The 22,101-nt window shown below is 35.1% G+C and overlaps 2 protein-coding genes across 8 annotated transcripts; both read left to right on the top strand.

Moving 5' to 3' along the window:
• Positions 1 to 1,098: 1,098 nt before the first annotated feature.
• On the top strand, positions 1,099 to 3,272 carry LOC105177204 (Tetratricopeptide repeat (TPR)-like superfamily protein). The gene has a single exon (XM_011100259.3). The coding sequence runs from the start codon at positions 1,137 to 1,139 to the stop codon at positions 3,165 to 3,167; it is 2,031 nt and encodes a 676-aa protein (XP_011098561.1). The 5' UTR covers positions 1,099 to 1,136; the 3' UTR covers positions 3,168 to 3,272.
• A 1,542-nt stretch (positions 3,273 to 4,814) lies between these two features.
• On the top strand, positions 4,815 to 19,513 carry LOC105177205 (inositol hexakisphosphate and diphosphoinositol-pentakisphosphate kinase VIP2). Of its 7 annotated transcripts, none has more exons than XM_088884815.1 (31): positions 4,815 to 5,043; positions 5,165 to 5,299; positions 5,465 to 5,524; positions 5,687 to 5,733; positions 5,892 to 5,975; positions 6,274 to 6,337; positions 7,270 to 7,423; positions 7,819 to 7,889; positions 8,944 to 9,048; positions 9,858 to 9,942; positions 10,195 to 10,349; positions 10,782 to 10,867; positions 11,130 to 11,336; positions 11,414 to 11,513; positions 11,621 to 11,691; positions 12,217 to 12,298; positions 13,034 to 13,192; positions 13,356 to 13,410; positions 13,820 to 13,902; positions 14,141 to 14,203; positions 14,277 to 14,351; positions 14,637 to 14,762; positions 14,933 to 15,174; positions 15,313 to 15,357; positions 16,172 to 16,238; positions 16,464 to 16,535; positions 16,991 to 17,244; positions 17,416 to 17,473; positions 17,995 to 18,162; positions 18,518 to 18,592; positions 18,876 to 19,513. In XM_088884815.1, the coding sequence occupies exons 2-31, from the start codon at positions 5,234 to 5,236 to the stop codon at positions 19,137 to 19,139; spliced, it is 3,243 nt and encodes a 1,080-aa protein (XP_088740941.1). In that variant the 5' UTR covers positions 4,815 to 5,043; positions 5,165 to 5,233; the 3' UTR covers positions 19,140 to 19,513. The 7 variants fall into 7 exon arrangements, with proteins under 7 accessions (XP_088740941.1, XP_088740939.1, XP_011098565.1 ...); XM_088884813.1 differs by having other exon boundaries at positions 5,165 to 5,317; XM_011100263.3 differs by having other exon boundaries at positions 4,816 to 5,043; positions 9,858 to 9,950; positions 10,275 to 10,349; positions 13,356 to 13,398.
• Positions 19,514 to 22,101: the final 2,588 nt, after the last annotated feature.

Below are 22,101 nucleotides of genomic sequence, written 5' to 3'. Positions count from 1 at the left end.
TATCCACTATTAGATTCATGTTGAGTCGTTCAACTCATCATTTCCAACTCCTTTGTTCGGTTGCTTTGTGTTGGGCTACCTCAACTAATTCTAATTGTGCTCTAAAGGTGGCAACGAGTCCAGCTCGAATTAAGCTTAAACTTTTTTTGTGAACTTGAGCTATTTTTTTAAATTATACAGTTTGATATAATCTAATAGACACAATTTTATTTATATTTGAATTTGGTATGAATCGAGTGTTCGAATCATAATCATAATTATTTATTAAAATTTTTGATCTCATTATATATATATAATAAAATAATAATTAAAATAATTAAAATTGGTCGACCATCATTATTATTATTATCATTATTTTATATTAATTCATAGGAATCACTAAATTTCGACATAAATTTATAAGTAATAAAGTAGATTGTATAATGCATAGTATGTATCTTGATAAATATAAAACTCATAAATAGATTAAAAAATCATAAGTGAATTATTTATCAATTTTAAAAAAGTATAACACAACACAAATATATATCAAAATATAACATAAAATTTTATATATCATATTAAATAATTATTTAAAAAATATTATAATTTACTAAGTTGTTGATTAAATTTAATTTTATATATAGATTACATGTATAGATAAAAGTACTATAATTTATTATTATCTAAAATAAAATGTATGATATTGATTAATAATTACAATATATGGTCAGTTTTGAGTATGAAATTGATAAAGTATTGAATATGAAATTAAATATATAAAAATTTTAAAAATAAAAATATATATAAAAAAAAGAAAAAAACTCCCTAGCCGATTCATGAGCTGATGAACAGAGAGAATTGAGCTTAAGCTCGAGAGTCGAGCCTCACGAGCCGGCTCGACTCGTCTGCCACCCTAGTGCTCCAGCTCCATGCAGATCTTTGAGCTTCTTGGAAAATCTTTTGTTTTAGATTTAATTTCAAATTTTATTCAAAAGTTTGTTAAAAAATGTGGGTAGTGTTCATTTAGTATCCTGAAGTGAAAATAAGTACTAGAGTGATTTTAATTAAAATTTGTACAAGGGGACAAGTACTAGCTAGCAAGACGACATATGTAATAACATGACACAGCGGCGCGCATAGCCACAATTTGGCAGATGAGTACTACTTTATCCCCCGCCACTTCCATGCACACACAGCACCACCCCATCCCTTCTCCTCCATTGCTTCGCTTCACTCTCCCCAGTATCCTCGTACCTTCCGGGGACGTCAAGATCCAGAATCCCAAACCCCACCTCAAAATATTTGCTTTCTCCTCACCTGCAAAGGATGTCTGGCGAAGAAAAACCCATGTCCCACTCACACCCACCAATACCACACCCCACCAGCCTCACCGGCGAAACCGGAACTCAGCATTTCTGGACCACAGCGTAGATATGGAAGAACTGTTATCCTCCATTGGTCAGACCTCCGACGAGCATGAACTCTACTCTTTGATGTCACTCTACAAAAGCCGCAGCCTCTCCGTCAGATTCATGGTCGCGCTGCTCTCACGTGAGCCCGACTGGCAACGCTCGCTTGCTTTACTCGATTGGATGAATGAGGAAGCACTGTATAGTCCATCCGTGTTTGCTTACAACGTGGTCTTGCGTAATGTGCTACGAGCAAAGCAGTGGGAGGTTGCCTACGGACTGTTTGACGAAATGCGGGGGAGAGCTCTGTCTCCGGATAGGTATACTTATTCTACTCTGATTACTCATTTTGGGAAAGAGGGTCTTTTTGATGATGCATTGTCTTGGCTTCAGAAGATGGAACAGGACCGCGTGCCCGGGGATTTGGTTTTGTACAGTAATTTGATTGAGTTGTCCCGTAAACTCTGTGATTACTCCAAGGCGATCTCAATTTTTTCAAGGCTGAAGAGGTCGGGGATTGCCCCCGATCTCGTCGCATATAATTCAATGCTTAATGTGTTTGGGAAGGCTAAGCTTTTTGGGGAAGCACGGTCATTGATTAGTGAGATGAGGAAGGCAGGGGTTATGCCAGATACAGTTAGTTACTCAACACTGTTGACTATGTATGTTGAGAATCAAAAGTTTCTAGAGGCTTTATCTGTGTTTTCGGAAATGAGGGAGAGTAGGTGTTTGCTTGATCTCACCACATGTAATATAATGATAGATGTGTACGGGCAGCTTGATATGGCGAAGGAGGCAGATAGGCTGTTCTGGAGTATGAGAAAATTGGGGATCGAGCCAAATGTGGTTAGCTATAATACTCTTTTGAGGGTTTATGGTGATGCCGAGCTCTTTGGGGAGGCAATACATCTGTTTAGGTTGATGCAGAGAAAGAATATTGAGCAAAATGTTGTGACGTATAATACTATGATAATGATTTATGGGAAGACGCTTGAGCATGAAAAAGCTAATAATCTGATTCAGGAGATGCACAGCAGGCGCATTGAGCCCAATGCAATTACTTATTCCACAATAATATCGATATGGGGTAAAGTAGGGAGGTTAGATCGGGCGGCAATGCTGTTCCAGAAGCTTCGAAGCTCTGGTATTGAGATTGATCAAGTTCTTTATCAGACAATGATTGTGGCATATGAGAGAGCTGGTTTGGTTGCTCATGCCAAACGTTTGTTGCATGAACTCAAGCGCCCAGATAATATTCCAAGGGGAACTGCCATTCATATCCTTGCTGGAGCTGGAAGAATAGAAGAAGCCACTTGGGTGTTCAGACAAGCCGTTGATGCTGGAGAGGTCAAAGATATAGCAGTCTTTGAGCGCATGATCGATCTTTTCTCCAAATACAGAAAGTATGCAAATGTAATTGAGGTGTATGAGAGAATGAGAGCAACAGGATATTTTCCCGACTCTAATGTGATATCCCTTGTTCTGAATGCTTATGGCAAATTACACGAGTTTGACAAGGCAGATGGCGTATATATGGAGCTACAGGATGAGGGTTGTGTTTTCTCAGATGAAGTTCATTTTCAAATGCTGAGCCTTTGCGGCTCGAGGAAAGATTTCAAGATGGTTGAAACTTTGTTTGAGAGGCTAGAATTAGATCCCAACATTAACAAAAAGGATCTACATCTTGTTGTTGCTGGCATTTATGAAAGAGCAAATAGACTAAATGATACATCGAGAATTATCAACCAGATGAGTGACGAAGTAAGTCGGACGTGATTTTCTTTATAAGCTACTCTTCTGTTGCCTACATTGAGTTTATCAGCTGTTGTAAATTGCAGCCTTTTATCCGTTTTATCTGTATCTATCTTTCTGTATTTTTCATTTTTCCTTGCATTAAAATGGGAAAAGGAAGTAAGCTGTGAATAGTTTGAAAAAAAGTAAAACGATCACTGACAAATTTAAATTTGGTTACTATCATTCGCTTGATCATACAAATGAATTTATTGATCAGTACAACTCAGTAATCATTCAAATGAAGGAGCGCAGTCTCATTCACTTTCTGGTCTATAACTATGAACATGACTTTTACGGAGGAGACAATTGATCCTGGAGATTTTTCTTTCGTCCTTTTCCAGGATGAAGCACTTGAAATTCACGAGGCGGACGATATTTCTTCCTCACTTGCCTGTAGAAAAACCTTTTCAGTAACTCAAAACATCTCTTGATAAAAATTAATCATAAGAATCTGAATTAAATTTGTATGTGACAACGTCAATAATTGAACAATTCTTTTCTCTTTCGTCAATTTAATAAATCAAATTTGCAAAAAAAAGTAAATATTTATATAATTTATTTACCACTCAATGCCAATACGAAAAATACATTTCAGCCATTTTCATAAAGCATAGTCTACTTTTGTGTATTCTTTAAGATCGTAAAGAAAGAATATTATTAGTTTTTCATTGTTCTTGAGTTGCCATCAAATACTCTTAAAATTGATTGTATATAAATTTGTGAAATATTTTTAATATAATATATAAACAATTAAATATCATTTACTATTTTTTTTGTTGAGGAAAATAATAATATGAAAATAAATGTGATAAAAATAAATAATTATGAAAGAAAGCATTTGAACAGAAGAAAGAGAAAAAAATATTAGCTGAAACTAAATGAATATTTAAAAACATATAATTCTTTACCATTTGGAAAAATGTGGAAATTAGTGGGAGGAAAAGAAAAACATAAGATCGAGACACTAAAAAGATGTCGGTCAGTAATTATATATTATACATTTAAATATGTCTCTATAAAACACATAATCCAATATGTTTAGATATATTTAACACTAATATATAAGTGTAAATTACAACAAGCTGTCATGAGCTTTATCATAATTATAATTTATAAAATATTATCTTTGTTTGAAAAATTATCAATATTATTTCAATATTGACGATCTTGGCCAATTAGTTAGTTTTTATTAGATTTTCTTTTTATTTCTTTATAAATTATGAATTACCATTTTACTTATTATTAAAAATTTTGTGAATTTTGTTGGTGAACTAATTGGATGTTTCTAATATTTTTAAATTTTTTCATTCGTCTCGTCTAATTATCTTTTAGTAAATATAACAATTTTAAAACTCTATCAAAATATCGTATAATGTCATCAAATATCAATTATATTTGTATTTTTTTAAATAATAAAAAAATATTTATAATTTTAATAAATTTGAAGACAATTTTTTATAAATCACTCGACATATAATATATCACATGTTAAAAAAGAAAAAGAAAAGGCGTTGAACAGTGTCTTTTAAGCCGTTGAAGCGATCGAAATCCGTAAACAGTCCTTATCCATGGCCCACCTCCAAACGCAACGCCTTTTCGTATATTCTATAAATCTCTCAAGGCACGCTGTGTACATAAAAAGCAAAAGCTTTACATACACACACACACACACTGTAGTGTAGTGTATCTCGATTTTCTCGTTTTGGGTTGTTACGGAGTCGCCGCCGTTTCTTTTTCTCTCTGCCCTGCTCTTTCTCGTGATTGACAACGGCAAAAGAAGAAAAGCATTGGGTTAAACCTTGTCCTATCTGAATGCCTGTTTTTCCCGTACCCGTTGCGAAACTCTAGCATCTGAGCGGTAGCGGCAACAAACTTGTGCTTATTTCTCGCTCTTTTATCTTGCTTGCAGTGATTTTGGACCCGATTCTTTTATATGTATACGTAAAATTAACGTAGATGCATTTTGTTGTTTTCTTAAGTTTGGAGCAGCGCAGAAGAGATTGGGAAGTGGAGGGTGGTGTTCTGATTCTCCTAGTTTTCGGTTAGAAATGGAGGGGGAGAGGGAAACTTTACGCAAGAAAATAACGATAGGAGTGTGTGTTATGGAAAAGAAGGTGAAATGCGGCTCCGAGGTTCTGTTTCCTATGTCTTCAAATTTTCACTCCGAGCAAACCATGCACTGATTGGTTGGAACAGTGTTAATGTATACTGATTTTGTTTCGTTTTTTTTTTCTTCTTCCCTTTTTCTATTTTTATGCTTGGATGATCGGACACTTCAGGCTTTCTCCGGACCAATGTTGCAGATTTTGGACAGGCTACAGGCGTTTGGAGAGTTTGATGTAATTAACTCTTGGCCAGTTCCTAATGAATTCTCCACTGGAATTCATTGCATTGAGAAAATATAAAACATTCGTCTCAATGATGATAATAGAAAATTAGATAGTTCTAATTTCTGTTTCTCATTTTGTTGATTCTTTTTATATTGCAAAAAATCGTTGTAGATTGTGCATTTTGGGGACAAGGTAATCCTAGAAGAGCCTATTGAAAGGTGAATTTTTCTCAGATGAGATTTAATGTCAAGGCAATGCTGAATGTTTTTGAGCTAGTGTTCTGTTAGTTCATCTCTTCCTTGTCAAGAATTTTGTTATTCGCTTCGATATAACTGCATACTAGTGGCTGGTGGATAATACTAGTAACGTTTTGCAGATGGCCTGTATGTGACTGCTTGATTGCTTTTTATTCCACTGGATATCCTCTGAATAAGGCTGAAGCATATGCTGCATTAAGGAAGTAAGCGAATACATGGTTATTCCTCTTATTCTCGTCTGCACAGTATCCTTGTTGCTCACATTTTGTACTTTGGCAAATAGTTGTTTCCCATTTCTTGATATCTGATATATACATATACATGGATCAGAAATTTTGATGCATAGCAGACCTCTTAATAGGCTGGCTATATATTCTTATAGTTGTTGATTTCTAATTTATTACAATAAAAACAAAAAATTATCATGGAAACTTGGTCACACTGCTGTAGTTTTGTGAATAATCCCATAGTACTTGTGATTTATCATTTTATTTGTTGTAGGCCCTTCCTTGTAAATGAACTGGGGCAACAACATCTTCTTCATGATCGAAGAGCAGTTTATGAGGTTTGTATATCCTATTCTTAAGTGATTAGAGAAATTTAATATATGATTACCTACTTGAAAATTTTCTGTACCATTTAATTCTCATTCCCTTCACTCTTTATACATGAAAAGATAGAACTCCAAAAGATAATGATTTGTAACTTTGAGCGGGGGAAATGGGAAGTGAAAGGGAAAGTGGGAGTGGAACTTATTTTACCTAGGGGAAGAGATTAATTTTTCAAGTTGTTTGGTGTAACCTAGAGGAAAGATTATAAAATTCTCCATGTTGATATAATGGTATTAATTATTTTTGTGTTTTACAATCTGAGCTACTTTTTTCAGCTGAAACTTGTGCTTTTCAAAGACAATACTATAATAAACGAAAGCTGTTTGGTCTATGAGTTTGAGGAACTTGGCGCTAATCTTCCATACATTACTTTTCTCCTTGGTACTAGAGCCGTTTTGCTAACTATCTTTCATTCCATATCGTATTCTTTACCTTAGTACTTCAGTTGTTTCCATCATTTTTTCTTCTTATGAAAATTTCAGTTCTCCTGTTAATTGCTTGCTAATCCAACTTCCATCCATTTTCCCTATTAAGGTATTTAATTCAAATAAGCAGCTAGCACTTTCTCACAATTCTTTATTACAGTTATTTTTAGAAGTGATCCATAAAATATATGTTTCGTAGGTCCGACATTTTATTGATTTATTTCTCTATCAAGAAAAGTATGAGCTCCAGCAATAAATTGCTTTTCTTGGAAATTGCTTCCCACTCATCCATCTTGGAATTTAGGTTTTTCTTACCATTGGTAAATAAGATGTATATTACTTAATTTTTCATCTATTTTTTTTATTTACTTACAAACGTATTCATTTTCTCATTTAACCTTTCTCTTTCTGGATGGTGGTGGTTGTGGTAATGATTTTGGTGAGCTTTTATATGATGGCAGCGTCTTGAAAGGTTTGGAATTGCTGTTCCAAAATATGCCCTGGTTAACAGGGAATACCCTAATCAAGAGCTGGATTATTTTGTTGAGGAGGAAGATTTTGTTGAAGTCCGTGGCAACCGCTTCTGGAAGCCTTTTGTAGAGAAGCCTGTTCATGGTAAGATCTATTACTATTACTTAATATATGTTGGTCCATGTTATACAGCTCTTTTTCCTTTCCTCCATTATTATTGGGCCTAGTAAGGTAACTCGCCAACTTGGGTTGTATGCTTGTGCTCGGGTTATATATTCCCTATATGCTCCCAATTTGAACTGAATTTGCAACTTATATAATTACATCAAAGAGCATCTCTATCAGAATTTCTTGCTAAATTGCTTTATGATACTATCAAGATTATTTACTTCAATACATACTTGATGCTATTGGCTGTTTAAGGAATATGTAGATGTTAACTAGACCAGTTGCCTTGTTGCTGGAAGCTCTCATGCTGTGTGTCTTTATTCATTTTATTCTAGAAAAGCCTGCCAGTTATCATATTATGTTTTTTGAAGGTGATGACCACAGTATAATGATATATTACCCTAGTTCAGCTGGTGGGGGGATGAAGGAGTTGTTCCGGAAGGTGAGAGCTTTAGTATATACTGTATTTCATTTAGACATTATGCCCGTATATTTTTGCATCTTCCCATCCTATTTCTAATGCTTAGTTTGTCAAAGGATCGTGGGAGACAAAGAACACCTTGAAAGCCTTATTCTAATGAAATTATTTGACTAAAATTTTGCATGCCAAATTTTCCATTCTGTCCTAGGTATTTATGCTGTATAACTCAACTGCTATTCTACATGTGTAGGCTAAGGTAGCATACTGATTTATTGTGCCCTCCTCTGGCCATACGAAGATTGTATTAGTTCTTCTAACTTAGTATTCTTTGTCTATCTGCTTGATGATGTTCCTCGTTTAAAAATTCTTTTCAACCGAACTGCCACTTCAAGTGTATTCCAGTTCGAATATAGGGGTTTCAGGGGTGGGGTGGGGTCGGGAGGATGTTTAACAGCAAAAGATATTTAACTCTTTTGTGTAACGCAATACCCCTTGGATTATTTGAATGGTGAATTCCAATTCTTACAGTGCGCATGTAAAATTTCAAGATAACTACTTGTTTCAGGAAGTACATGCTTATGAGTATGGTCTCAAGGCCTTGACTGCTACAAATTCAGATTGTACTAACAGATGATATTCTAGAAGATAACTAATCTGATGTAACTTTTTGTGAATATCAGTGAAATATATTCATTTCTACTCAATTATTCTTTTTCTCTCACAAGAGCCACAAGTCCTCTTCTCAATCTGTGTATGTCGATTGAGTATTGTAGTTACCCATCCTTGAGTTTGCTTTTAACTATGTTTCTAGGCCTGTTTTGACCTACATTATTTGAATGGTTTAAGAAAAAAAATGATTTCATCAGTTAAAAATAAGTTGTTTGTTTGGCTAGCAAATGAAAACTTTTGTCTAATTCAGGAATATTTGAAAACAACAGGCTTTATAATTGTTAATTAGAATATCATATGGTTACTCTATACATGCTGGGGTATATTATGACCATGATAGTATTTTGCCCTTTATCATTTTATGGATTCGTACATTAATCATTGACATTTTCACATCTTTTCTCAGGTTGGTAATCGCTCGAGTGAATTTCATCCAGAGGTCAGAAGAGTTAGACGTGAAGGGTCTTATATATATGAGGAATTTATGCCCACTGGAGGAACAGATGTGAAGGTTGTATACTTTGGGATTTGCAATGAATAAATCCTTCTCAAATTTTGACCTTTTAGTATGTAAGTATTTGTAAGTCCTGGATGTACCAAAAGATAAGCAAGTAGGCATTTTGGACATTCTACGCATGAGGTTATCTTTTAGTTCCGGATGTTGCCTGAGGTTAGCTTTTAGTCTCTTATGTGATTTGACATATTTTGGAGAAATGAGTGATATGAACTCCATCTTATAGTATGCATTGTTTTTCATCCTCAAGCTGAAGTACTCAGAATTAGGCTGAGGATGAAGTACCTTGCCTAAGGTTATTGAATCTGTGCTTTGAGAGTTTTCAGAAAATAATTTTCATCTAAAATTTTTAGTGTTTTGTATGATTTTCCTTGTAATTTGCTAATCAGAGACATACATGAAAAATTATTTATCTCTAAAGTTTCTGTACACGATCCTAACCTTCAGTAGAGTTTATTGTGCCTGCTGAAGGATTTCCCGTTGGACTATTGTTCTTCTTTGTATCTTGTTGAGCACTAAAAATGTTAAGCATTATGAATATATTCTTGGTTGTCAATACTATATATTAGATTATGCTGTATTGTTTTTGGCAATAAGTTTGTCCTTGGTCCATTTTTTTGGCCATACTTCCTTCTGTGGGCGTGCCTCCTTAAGAAAAATAAGTATTGTCAAAATGAATTGGCAAAGGAAATCATTTGTTTAGACTTTTATACATTTGATATTATAGTCTTGTTACTATATAGAACTCTGTGCAGTGATATTATACATTTGATTAAGAAATAATTGAGATCCTTGTTGTACCGTAGGTGTATACAGTTGGCCCTGAATATGCTCATGCAGAGGCAAGAAAATCTCCTGTGGTCGATGGTGTTGTTATGAGAAACCCTGATGGTAAAGAAGTAAGACTTTTGATATGTTTACTGTAAGAACTTTGCTACTCTTTTACGTACTTGATCTTACTCCACTTGGTAATAAAAGAATAGAGTGAAGTTTATCCTTCATGTCAATTTTGTTGAGATCTGTGTGTATGAGTAAGTGAATGCTTAGAAATATTTGTGGCACTGGGTACGGTGGCAGATATGAGGACTTCTGTTAATGCATTGAAGCTTCCAGTCGTCATTATTTATTGTGTTGTTGCTTCAGGTTTCTGCCAAGCAAAAGAAAATATCAGATCAACTGTTCTCAATTCTGTGTCCATTGGCTCTAAGGGTTTAGCTTTGCAGGTCAGATATCCTGTTCTGCTTACTCCTATGGAGAAGGAAATGGCGAGAGAGGTTTGCATTGCATTTAGGCAAGCTGTAAGTAAATAATAATACTTTATCTGTTCAGTTAAGTGTTCTCAGAATCACCTCCTTATACCGTGTTACATGGATATATATACTTTTACCATGCTGTTCTATAGGCTTGGTCAAAATGTTTATTTCATCAGTCTTATCCAAATGGTCCGTACTATTCGACAATCAGCCATTATGACAATTTTTTGTGAACATTTTTCTTGTAACTAAGCGACTTATCAAAAAATAAAAGTGTACCAACTTAGATTTTGTTATTGGGTCTAGCCCATTACTTCATAAGCTCGCATCAAAAAGCATCTCATAGCTTGTGTGTTCAATATATTTAATGTGCTAGGAGGATAGTATAGTATGATAAAAGTAAGGCAATCTTTCTGTAAAGAGTCTGTGTGGCAATGCTTGAGTGAATATTATAAAATACGCATGATGTTATTTCAGGTTTGTGGCTTTGATCTATTGCGTTGCGAGGGACGTTCCTATGTTTGTGATGTCAATGGGTGGAGCTTTGTTAAGAATTCTTACAAGTAACATTTCCTTTTGCTATACTTTTGTCTCATTCATTGTTGGATTTCCTAATCAGTTAGGATGGATTTTGATTAGGGATTATTCCGAAAAATATTCATATTCCTGTTCTGAGGCTCAAAACCCTGTGCATTAGTGATCCTGAAAGAATGATTTTGTTCTGCATGCTCTTATTACCTTTATTTTGTGATAGTAGCTCCTTCTTCTTCTCCATCCTCCTCTACTTCTATTTTATAACCCTTAAACTTATCTATTAAATGCCAGATATTATGATGATGCTGCTTGTGTTTTGAGGAAAATGTTTCTTGAAGCAAAAGCACCATATCTTTCTTCAACAATTCCACCAAATTTACCTTGGAAGGTGAATGAGCCAGTTCAGCCATCTGAAGGACTAACACGTCAGGGAAGTGGGATAATTGGGACATTTGGGCAATCTGAAGAGCTACGTTGTGTAATTGCCATTATTCGGCAGTAAGATATCACCTTTGTTACCATCTTTATTTAATTTTACATGTTTCTCCCTTGAGAATTCATTCTTTGCTGGACAGTGGTGATAGAACTCCAAAACAGAAAGTGAAGTTAAAAGTTACTGAGGAAAAGCTTTTGAATTTGATGTTAAAATATAATGGGGGACGACCTAGAGCAGAGGTGCTTATTAATTCTTCCATATAAACCTCATTTTCTTGATCCTATTCTCATCATGATGTACAACTGATGAGTCTTTACCTTTAACCTTCTTTTATGTCCTTCTGTAGACGAAGCTGAAAAGTGCCGTTCAGTTGCAAGATCTTTTGGATGCAACAAGGATTTTAGTACCTCGTACTAGGTTGGTGGAGATTTTTCTAATTTAATTCATGAACAGCCTAATAATAACTTGTGACTATTTGCATCAATCCTCACTAACTTAATGGGAATGGTTTTTAGATCTAGGCAGATGACAATGTTATAAGTGCTACTGGCAGCTCGATCTACTTACGAACAACAAACTTTAGATCGAGCCAGTTATATTAATGTGTAGCTAATAGAGTGTGTTTAGTTGTTCAATCTGAACAAATTATTCACTTAGAACTCAATTTTATCCTTGAAGAACAAAAACAAATCATTTTAATGGTAACGGACAGCTGTAATTCGTTAGAAATGATAATGTATAATTACGACGACTTTGATATAAAATAATGAAATGTAGCACCAAGCCAAGTATTGATTCCATTAGCAAGGCTGTCTCTGCTATCATGAAGTTGTTTCTTTGTAAATGCAGAAGCATGTTGAATAGCTTTCAGTGCATGTTTTCTTTTCTACTTCATTTCAGAAAATTTATTGCATCTGCACTGATGATAAAATTATCATCCAGACCTGGTCGAGAAAGTGATAGTGAAGCTGAAGACGTCGAGCATGCTGAAAAGCTTCGTCAAGTGAAAGCAGTGCTTGAAGAGGTCTATTTAAAATCATTTGTCTGTTTTACGGATAAAATAAAAAATCTGTTTTCATTGTCTGGTGAAAATTGTACTCTTGAGTCACTTTAGCTACTCAACTCTGAATCTTTATACTCTTGTTCATCTACAGTTGAAACAAAAGTGAGAAGCATATGGGGTTACCTAAATTTTCCTTTTGTTGACCTGTCTCATTTGAGAGCTACAACTTATTGTTTGAGCGCAATTTGTTGGATTATGTTTGGGAGGGATGTGTTGGTCCAATAGAATATTACCTGAAACAAGAGGGGCATTGGGTTCTGAATTATTATTGGTCATGTTCAGGACTTGACAATGAAGCCTTGCCGTACTAGCTTACTGCAACAATTTCCCTTTTCGCAACTTAGTATCCAACAATGTGCCCTTGAGAATCACGTCCGTCCACCCCCAACCCAAAAAAATAAAAAATTAAAAAAAAAACAGAGGACACACAAGGAAAAAGACAAGACTTGTATACTAGAGTTGGCTGACACAATTTCTTGCAAAAGAACCGTCCCAATTCCCATTGTATGAACATACTATACGCATCCACATGGTTTCCAGAGTTTCAGTATCTCCTTGCTTGAACCCAATTCCTTTTTCCTGTAGTAATGGACTTTCCTTTTGCCATAATTCTATTTGCTTGTTTTATTTGGCTGCTCTGATTTTCACTCGTATTTCTTGGATGCGTTTTTTAGTGGCTAATTTGATTGCATCCAGGGGGGGCATTTCTCTGGTATTTATAGGAAGGTTCAACTTAAGCCATTAAAGTGGGTCAAAGTTGCAAAAGATAATGGTGAAGGAGAAGAAGAAAGACCTGTTGAGGCACTGATGATTCTTAAATATGGTGGTGTTCTTACTCATGCTGGCAGAAAGCAGGTGAAAATTCGGTGGTGTCTTACATGCTTAATCTAGGATTTTTGTTTCTCATAAGTGAATCTAAGCTTTTATTATTTTAAGAAAGTCTTGTGGTGTATGCATTTGGCTCTTGCTACCAAAATATCTATTCACCCGCACTTCGCGCATCTTGTTTCCTTGGCAGGCTGAAGAACTGGGGAGGTATTTTCGGAACAATATGTATCCAGGTTCGCTATTAGGTGTCAACATCTCCAATCTGCAAGTTGCTGCCTAGTTCTGGCTCTTGATCGCAGTTTCTTTGTTTAGACATCATGCATATCATCTGTGTGGTAAAATGTTTTTTGCATTAGTTCCCTTTATTTGTGCGTAAGAGAAAATGCCAAGAACCCAGGGTTCCTACACCCCACTATAGGTTTATTGTTGTATTATCCTTCTTGTAAAGCAGCAATTATTTTTGTATCGCTTGGTGGCTCCATTTCTTCTAGATAATAGGATAATTCTTCCATATGTCTTTAGACATTTATTGTACTTCACTGAGCAATGCATTTTAATTTGAATTTCAATAGCATAATCATTCCACATTGGTGAGATTTTACAGCCATTTGTCCTTGCTATTTCTTTCTAAGTTTTTGGTGCTGCCCTTCTCAGGTGAAGGTACTGGCCTGCTTCGCCTCCACAGCACCTATCGTCATGACTTAAAAATATACAGCTCGGATGAAGGACGCGTACAGGTTATGCTTCCACATATAATTGGTTGTAAATAAGGAGCTCTGTTCTGTTTATGCTTGAGAATTTGTCTCTTTGGATTCGTGACAATCGTGTTGGACAGTTATCAGATTCCAAATCGATATATATTTTGGGGAAAATTATATTGGACTGTACATATTCAAACTCCTTTTTATCTATTGTCCAATCTTAATATGCATGTTAATTTATGGTTGTTTACTTAAGTTATTTATTAATTGACAGATGTCAGCAGCTGCTTTTGCAAAAGGCCTTCTGGATTTGGAAGGACAATTGACACCTATCCTGGTCACCCAGTCATATCTCTTGTCCTTGACTCTTTTGTACGTGTCACTCTTATATTTAATTTCATCTATTCTAGGTTTCGCTCGTCAGCAAGGACTCTTCCATGTTGGATGGACTTGAAAATGCCAGTACTAAGATGGAAGAAGCCAAGGTTTGTCTTCCGCGCTGTATATTGATTTAATACAATGTTCAAGGAAGTTGAGAAGCATAATCTAAATAGACGAGTTGCATCTAATCAGGATTCAATTTTAATTAGTCTAGTGAATGCAGCCATGGGCATTGTATACCTAATACAAGGATGCAATGGAGATAATTTAGATTATCTTTTTACTAACATTACTTCTAATTATCCAAATTCTATTTTTTAATTACCCTAATGCCGGAACTTGCATAAAGTTTGTATTCTTTTATCAGTTTTCTTTTGCTTATTTCTCAGGCCAGGCTTAATGAGATTATAACTTCTGGAACAAAAACTGTTCATAACAATGGCCAGCCAGAAAAGCCTTGGATGGTAGATGGGGCTGGAGTTCCTCCAAATGCACCTGAACTTCTACCCGAATTGGTAAAATGCTAACATCATGTATGAGATAAGTTGAACCTCACATGCTATATCTTCTGTCTCCAAGTTATGTTAATTTATCCTATTTCGACATACTTGTACCCCTCCTATTGGAGGAGCTTCTTTTTGTTATTTTCTGTGAACATTAAATGTGTTTGCCAAATCACTATTAGGTGAAGTTAACAAAGAAGGTTACCGAGCAAGTAAGACTTCTGGCCAAGGACGAAATTGAGGAGCTTGCAAAGACAAGCCCCTATGATTTAATTCCTCCATATGATCAAGCTAAGGCACTTGGTAAGACAAACATAGATGTTGACCGTATTGCTGCAGGGTTACCTTGCGGTAGTGAGGGATTTCTTCTCATGTTTGCTCGGTGGAGAAAACTTGAGAGGGATCTGTATAATGAGCGCAAAGAGTAAGTCTTTACCTGATCATTTTTCCTTTTATTCTTTTGCTTTTTCCATGATATATTGCTGCAATTCATACTTTTCAACCTTGCCTTGGCTGTCATTTCGTGGTTGACCTTTAACGATCTATATGCACCCAATTGCAGGAGATTCGATATAACACAAATTCCTGATGTTTATGACTCTTGCAAGTAAGAAATATACTCTTGCATTTGTGGTGAATCATGTACACTGTGCAATAAGTTTCTTCAACTTTATCTTCAAAAGATACTGCTAGCTGTTGTCGCCTTTTTCTTCAACTTTACTTTGAAATGATACTGCTTGCTAGCTATTGTTGCCTGGTGGTAAAGGTCGAATATAGTGTGACTTCCAAGTCTTTGGCAAGCCGTCTGATGGGGCTAATGTACGTACTACTCTGTGTTTGTCTCTGAAATGGGTGGGACCTGGTTCTTGACAGATTTATGGCATAATCTCTGTATGGGTTTGTTATAGGAACTAAAGTGGCTGTATAGAAACATCTTCCCTGGTGGGGTGCCACCCTTGCCTTCTCATTTTTGTAACAATGATGAGGAAAAATGAATGAACTACTGTGGTTGTAATGTGTGCTAAAAAATTTTGTTTGCTAGGATTGTTTTTCAATGATCACCTGCCTCTTGTCTCTTGTATCTTTTGTTTGTCAAGATTTAAGAAGAAAAGGTGCCCAGGGGACAGGGATTTGTGTGCTTTGAGACTTCATTGTGTTGGTGCGTTAATATAAACAATACATTCTCTTCTAGAGGACATGCATTTTAAAATGAAGGTGTTTGGTCTTTGAATATAGAGCTAGTTAGACTAGGGGAAAAACGCTACAATTTCAGTACTATACTTTGCTACATCCATTTTTGTGATGCTCGGACGACTAAACGTGCTCACCTTTTTTATATCTGTGTGATTTTTGTTTTCTGAGACTTACAGATCGTGTTTTCATTTTCTGATTTGTTCCCTTCCTTCCCTTTCTATTAACAGATATGATCTCTTGCACAATGCACATCTAAATCTTAAAGGCTTAGATGAACTTTTCAAAGTAGCACAGGTATGAAACAGCCAATTCATGTAATGCATCTGCTCTGTAGGGCGTAATATCTTCTGCTTCATCCTGCTTCCACCTCCACTCCTCCACCCAAAAGTCTCTGAATCTTTGAAATGTACATACTGCCCTCTTTTATTTCATTTGAAGACAAAGGCATATATTTGTTTGAGGTGTAGGTGGTTAGATGCTCAACCTTGTCACGGTTATGTGACTCTTTTTTTTTTCCAGTTACTTGCAGATGGTGTTATTCCGAATGAGTACGGAATCAATCCCTGGCAGAAACTGAAGATTGGATCAAAGGTGTCAGCTACATGTTTATCTATTTATTCATGAACCTTCTTGGCTATAGAAAAGAGTAAAGGGAGGCATGCCCATCACCCGCTACACCAAATGACCTAAGTTAAAATCACTATTTATAGTGCTATTACTTCACGACTCCAAGGTTCTCTAGGTCATTATGGGTTCTTGAATCTACTTTAGTAATTAAATTTTCTTTAGACATCACGCGATAATAGTAGTAGCTACTAATATAAATGTGCATACTAATTTAAGGATGCCATGCTACCCGGGCATCCTTTGGGGAATGCTTAAATTTGCTGTAGCAATCAACTTGCTTACATGTATCACTTGATTATAGCATTAGTGGTTGAATAGGCAAACATGTGTTGCAACGTTGTACACCATTAGTTGTTAATAGTTCAGTTGGCATCAAAAAATTGTTGTCAGCTTCTAAATTTTATTATACAAAATTTCAGATTGCTCGCCGTTTATTGGGCAAAATTTTGATTGATCTGAGAAATACGCGTGAAGAAGCATTAAGCGTTGCAGAATTGAAAAGCAACCAGGATAATAATTCAGCAGTCCAGAACAATGGAAAAGAAGATACAGATTATCATTCCAAGTCCCAGAGTAAGGTTGAATACACAAGAAAAGGTGGTTGTACTGGTGAAAAGTCAATGGATCAAGATGATGACGATGACAAAGAAACTAAATACCGCTTGGATCCAAAGTAAATATTGCAATAGCTTTGCTTCTTTTCACACAACCACACACGTTCTTTACGATGTATAAATAATCATTGATCATCATAATTGGGCTTTTGGCCGCACAAATTGAAACATTGATGTAAACTTGTTGGAAACAGTATAGTTCATTCCTATTTATGTCTTCTTACTATCAGGTATGCAAATGTAAAAACACCAGAGCGACATGTGCGAACACGGCTATACTTTACATCAGTAAGTAAACATCATTCTTATTATTTGATTACTCGGTCCTGTGCATCTGTTTTCGTAGTTATGGCTGAAAATTCTGAGCATTTTGTTTTTCCCTGGAACCAGTTAATTCTCTGGAAAGATCCTTATTTGTGAAGTAGACTTGATAGAAGGAGTATTGATGCATAGTCAATAGATATTGAAGGTTATTCATCCTTTATGATTAATTTTTGTGCTTGAAGTTTCCTAATGATTCTTCATGTAGAAATTACGTTGCAGTGTATGTGATGATAGCATTATACTTTCCTGAGTTCATGAGGTCTAAATCCAACATCAAGTATAAAACTGCTGTAATATGACTTGAAATTCATGTGAAAATGCTACCAGTGAGACCTAATAAATAAGCATGATGATTTTCATGATTGATTGAACAAGTCCCAGTGTGATTTGGGGCATGATATTTGGTTGCACCTTTCCAATCATTTTATGGGTTGAGAGACCACCAAAAAGTATTATGTTGAGATTTATTATATCTTTAAATGCAGGAATCACATATCCATTCCTTGATGAATGTTCTTCGTTACTGCAACCTGGACGAATCTCTTCAAGGAGAAGCTAGCCTTGTATCTGATAATGCTTCAGAGCGCTTGTGCAGGACAAGGGAGCTTGATTATATGAGTTACATTGTATTGAGGTTATTTGAGGACACAGAGGTTGGTACTCATAATCTAATGTTTATCCATGTCTCAGAAATAATTTGATTTTTTCATAAAATATGTGCACTCCCCTTCTTCTTTTGATGGACAGAACCAAGAAAAATCCATTTATGCACATAACCTAACCTATGCTCACAGTTCACCTCGGTGCATTATCTAAAAAAGAACTGATCTCACGATTCACATGTCGCTTTATATAAATATATCTCTTCCCATATAAATAATAGCTGGGGTTGTTTCTCTCTTTGGCATTTCTCATCAAAATTGGAACTGTAGCACACTTATGAATATGATGATGTTAATACGTTCTTAATGGTTTGCTAGCTCAAGTAACATCTAGAATTGAATGCAGGTGGCTTTGGAAGATCCTAAAAGATTTCGCATAGAGATGACTTTTAGCCGAGGTGCAGATTTATCCCCTTTGGAGGTAACCTTTAACTGAGACCGATTTCCATCCTCCTTTTTGTCAACATCGTGTTATTTGTGTGGTGGGCAGTTTGCCATTCTGGGAAACCTCACCATGAAAATTAGAGCGAAAATGCATCAGTTTGTCATTCACCTGACGAACTGCCTGAACCATAATTAACATTCATCCCCAATATGCATTTTTGTTTTATTTCTTAATGTTTTAATTGTATCCTCTCTCAACGGAAATATAAATGACTTTGTGATTTCCTCAGCAAGGCAGCAAAATTTGTTTGTTCTGGCAGGGAAATGATAGCGAGGCAGCTTCATTGCATCAAGAGCACACGTTGCCGATAATGGGTCCTGAAAGGCTTCAAGAAGTGGGATCACATTTGACGTTAGAGATGATGGAGAAGATGATTCGTCCATTCGCCATGCCAGCTGAAGACTTCCCTCCTCCCACAATTCCTCAGGGATTCTCTGGCTACTTCTCTAAAAGTGCAGCTGTTTTAGAACGCCTAGTCAATCTTTGGCCTTTTAACAAGCACAGAAACACTAACTCCGACTAGTAAGTAACTTCAAATTATTCTTCCTCTACTTGCAGTCTACCTTTCGGTCATTCGAGTCAGCAGTGGATTTTCTTCAAATTTTTGGACCAACCTAAAAGAACCAGCCTTTCCTCACTACAATTTGTTCTTACTCATTCATTTTTACTGTATATATATACTAGTTAGGTGTCAATATGTTTTTGCTTTCCTAGATTGCCAAAAACTTTTCCTGTTGACATTTTGTTCCATTTCTGAACTCACTCGAAACTTCACAATTTTTTTGTGGGTTTGCCACACTTGGCCAGTCCCCTTCAATTTCATCTGTGCTGTCTGGCAGGGACCTGAAAACGAATCCTGTCCATTTATCATTATTATTACTTAATTTTTGCTTTGAATTTTATTTTGATTCTGACCGTTTTCACCAAACACAACATTTGCGTGGAAATGAAGGATTGTTCGGGTCCGCACGACGTTAGTTCGATGATCAGTGGTCCGTCTGTTAGATTTTTAAGAATATTTGTCCATAATAATAATAAGTTTCATATGGTATATTTCCAATTTTCCATGGCTTAGCAAAAAGATCAAATTCCACGAGGAACAATAAACCCTAGCCATGTCTTTTTTTAGATGATTTCAGTATCTTTTATTGTTATCATAAAATTCACATAGAAAGTCCTAACAATTGAGCCAAAACATCTTAATCGCAATATGATAAATAAATAAATAAATTTATGCCAAACTTCACTTCACTTTCTGCTTTGCCTTGACTTTTTATATTTGGATCCATTTTCACATTATAATACTTGCTGCTTCCAGATAATACTTTTAAGCACTACAGTCAAGTAGACAAGATAGGTATTAAAGTTTAGGCATATGCAATCGCTTGCTATGATCTATGCAAAATCGGAAGCACTTGTCTGATTACAACAATTACAAACTTGACCTAAAAAATACACAACTAATAAGTACATAACACGTACTTCATCATTATTAATTATGCTAATATATGATTTTGATTTATCCACGTCAATTTTATTCTGTATTGCCATCTTTCAAACAGAAAAATAAAAAGTTAAAGAAAATAAGCGGTTCGATGCAGGATAATAGGAGTTTAGAATTCAGTTCAAGTTTGATCAGATAAACTAATCATACAATTAAGTATATTTACCTAATTATCATTTTGAATTTTTTAAAATATATTATCAAAGGACAAATAATTTGGTATGTGAGTGTATGATGTAGCAGACTATTGCTTGGATTTAGAAATAACATGAGGTGCTTTTTTGGAGTGTTGGCAATTGATGAATGATGATTAGATGATACACCTCACTCTTCCACTATGGACTATATAAAGCAATGCGTTGTAGGTAAAGTAGACTGTGTGTGTGCACTTCTTAGTGCTTCATCAAAATTCATTATAAAGCTCCATATCTATGCAATCCCACCTGCCCCCAATTTCTATAAAAATATGCACACATGTGTGTGTGTGAATTTGCAATGATCCAATTGCTAGAGATGTTGAATTTTTTGAAATGTCTTATATTTTAATTTTAGTTGATTTTCATAATAAATGCAGTTTTTTTTCTCAATTAAAATACAATTCAACGAGTTAGGTGTGGGTTTTATTTAATGATTAAATAAATAATAAATTTACATTTATTATTTTGTCAATGAAGTTGAAAATTATTTCTTGACAAATTCATTATCACTTTCCATGAAAGATCCAATCTTGGGCAAATTTTCCATCTTAATTATCCATTTGAAATGTCAATCCTCTAAATATACAAATTATTTTAAAATAATATATAACTGAAGTAGCATCTTGTGTAATATAATCACATTTTTGCACATTCAATCATACCAATATATTCTTGAAAAATCGACTTTCCAGGGGCATAACTGTCTTTTAGCTTGGAAAACAATCGACACATCTCACCTGAAAGCATCTGGACTTGGGACTCCCCATTTCTTACAACCCCATAAAACTACGCCAAACAATAAAAAATAAACAAATCAAAAAATCTTTCTTGGTGGAACGTTGTGTCACTGTGCATCACATACGGCGGACCGGCCGAACGACGACGTCGTTCCTTTTTTCATTTCAAAAGGACAGTTCCGTCACTGCCAATTTTTTTTTTTAATTTATTTTTTCTGACAGGTCAAAATTCTGAAAAGTGGGGCGACAGAGAGAGACTCCTAATCGAACTATTACACTGACTTCCTTGACTTTTAGTGACGCCCTAAGGCTGGTTTTAGTTGAACATATACTCCACTTTTGGCCCATTCACTTTCCCAAATACCAATCTTTATTTTTTCTAAAATAAATATTAATTCACATAATTCATAGTGTTACAAGATTTGGATGAGATCAATCAATATTTACCTAATTAATGCTATTGCAAATTTCCATTAGTTATGTCCAACCTATCACACAAACACATCTATCAACGACTAAAAAAATACTTGTCTTGCTACGTCCACAATTTATAAAATTTTAAATTTTATTGATTGTTTGGATAAAATAACATTATAATCCTTGCAGTATGTCACGAAAGACACAATTTGAATTTGGATAAATTATAATGACTTTCCCTGATATTTGACATAATTACAAATACCCCTCATTATTTGAAAATTACTAATACTTCGTAATTTTAATGGCCGTCTATCCGTTAGATTTCTATCAATTTCTTGTAGTGAATTGACCAAAATGCCCTTGTGAATTAATTGGTTGGAATTTTCATATATGGCAAGGAAGAAAAGTTGGGTTGAATTAAGGAAAAACGCAATCTTATAAGTACTTAATCGTTAATAAACTATGAAAATCTCGCACTTCCTACCACAGCTAAAAACTACTATATATATACATATGCACCACCTAAAACCTATTGTACGGATGTCAAATTCATTGCGAAGTTTCAAGGAAGCATCTTAAAGTGTTAAAAAGAGAGAAAAAAAAAGAAAAAGAAAAAAGGAATAAAGA

This window comes from Sesamum indicum, linkage group LG9 (genome assembly GCF_026168435.1).
Source record: "Sesamum indicum cultivar Baizhima isolate 11 linkage group LG9, ASM2616843v1, whole genome shotgun sequence".
In the NCBI taxonomy this organism is placed as follows: Eukaryota; Viridiplantae; Streptophyta; class Magnoliopsida; order Lamiales; family Pedaliaceae; genus Sesamum; species Sesamum indicum.
This window is presented reverse-complemented; position numbering and strand designations above follow the sequence as displayed.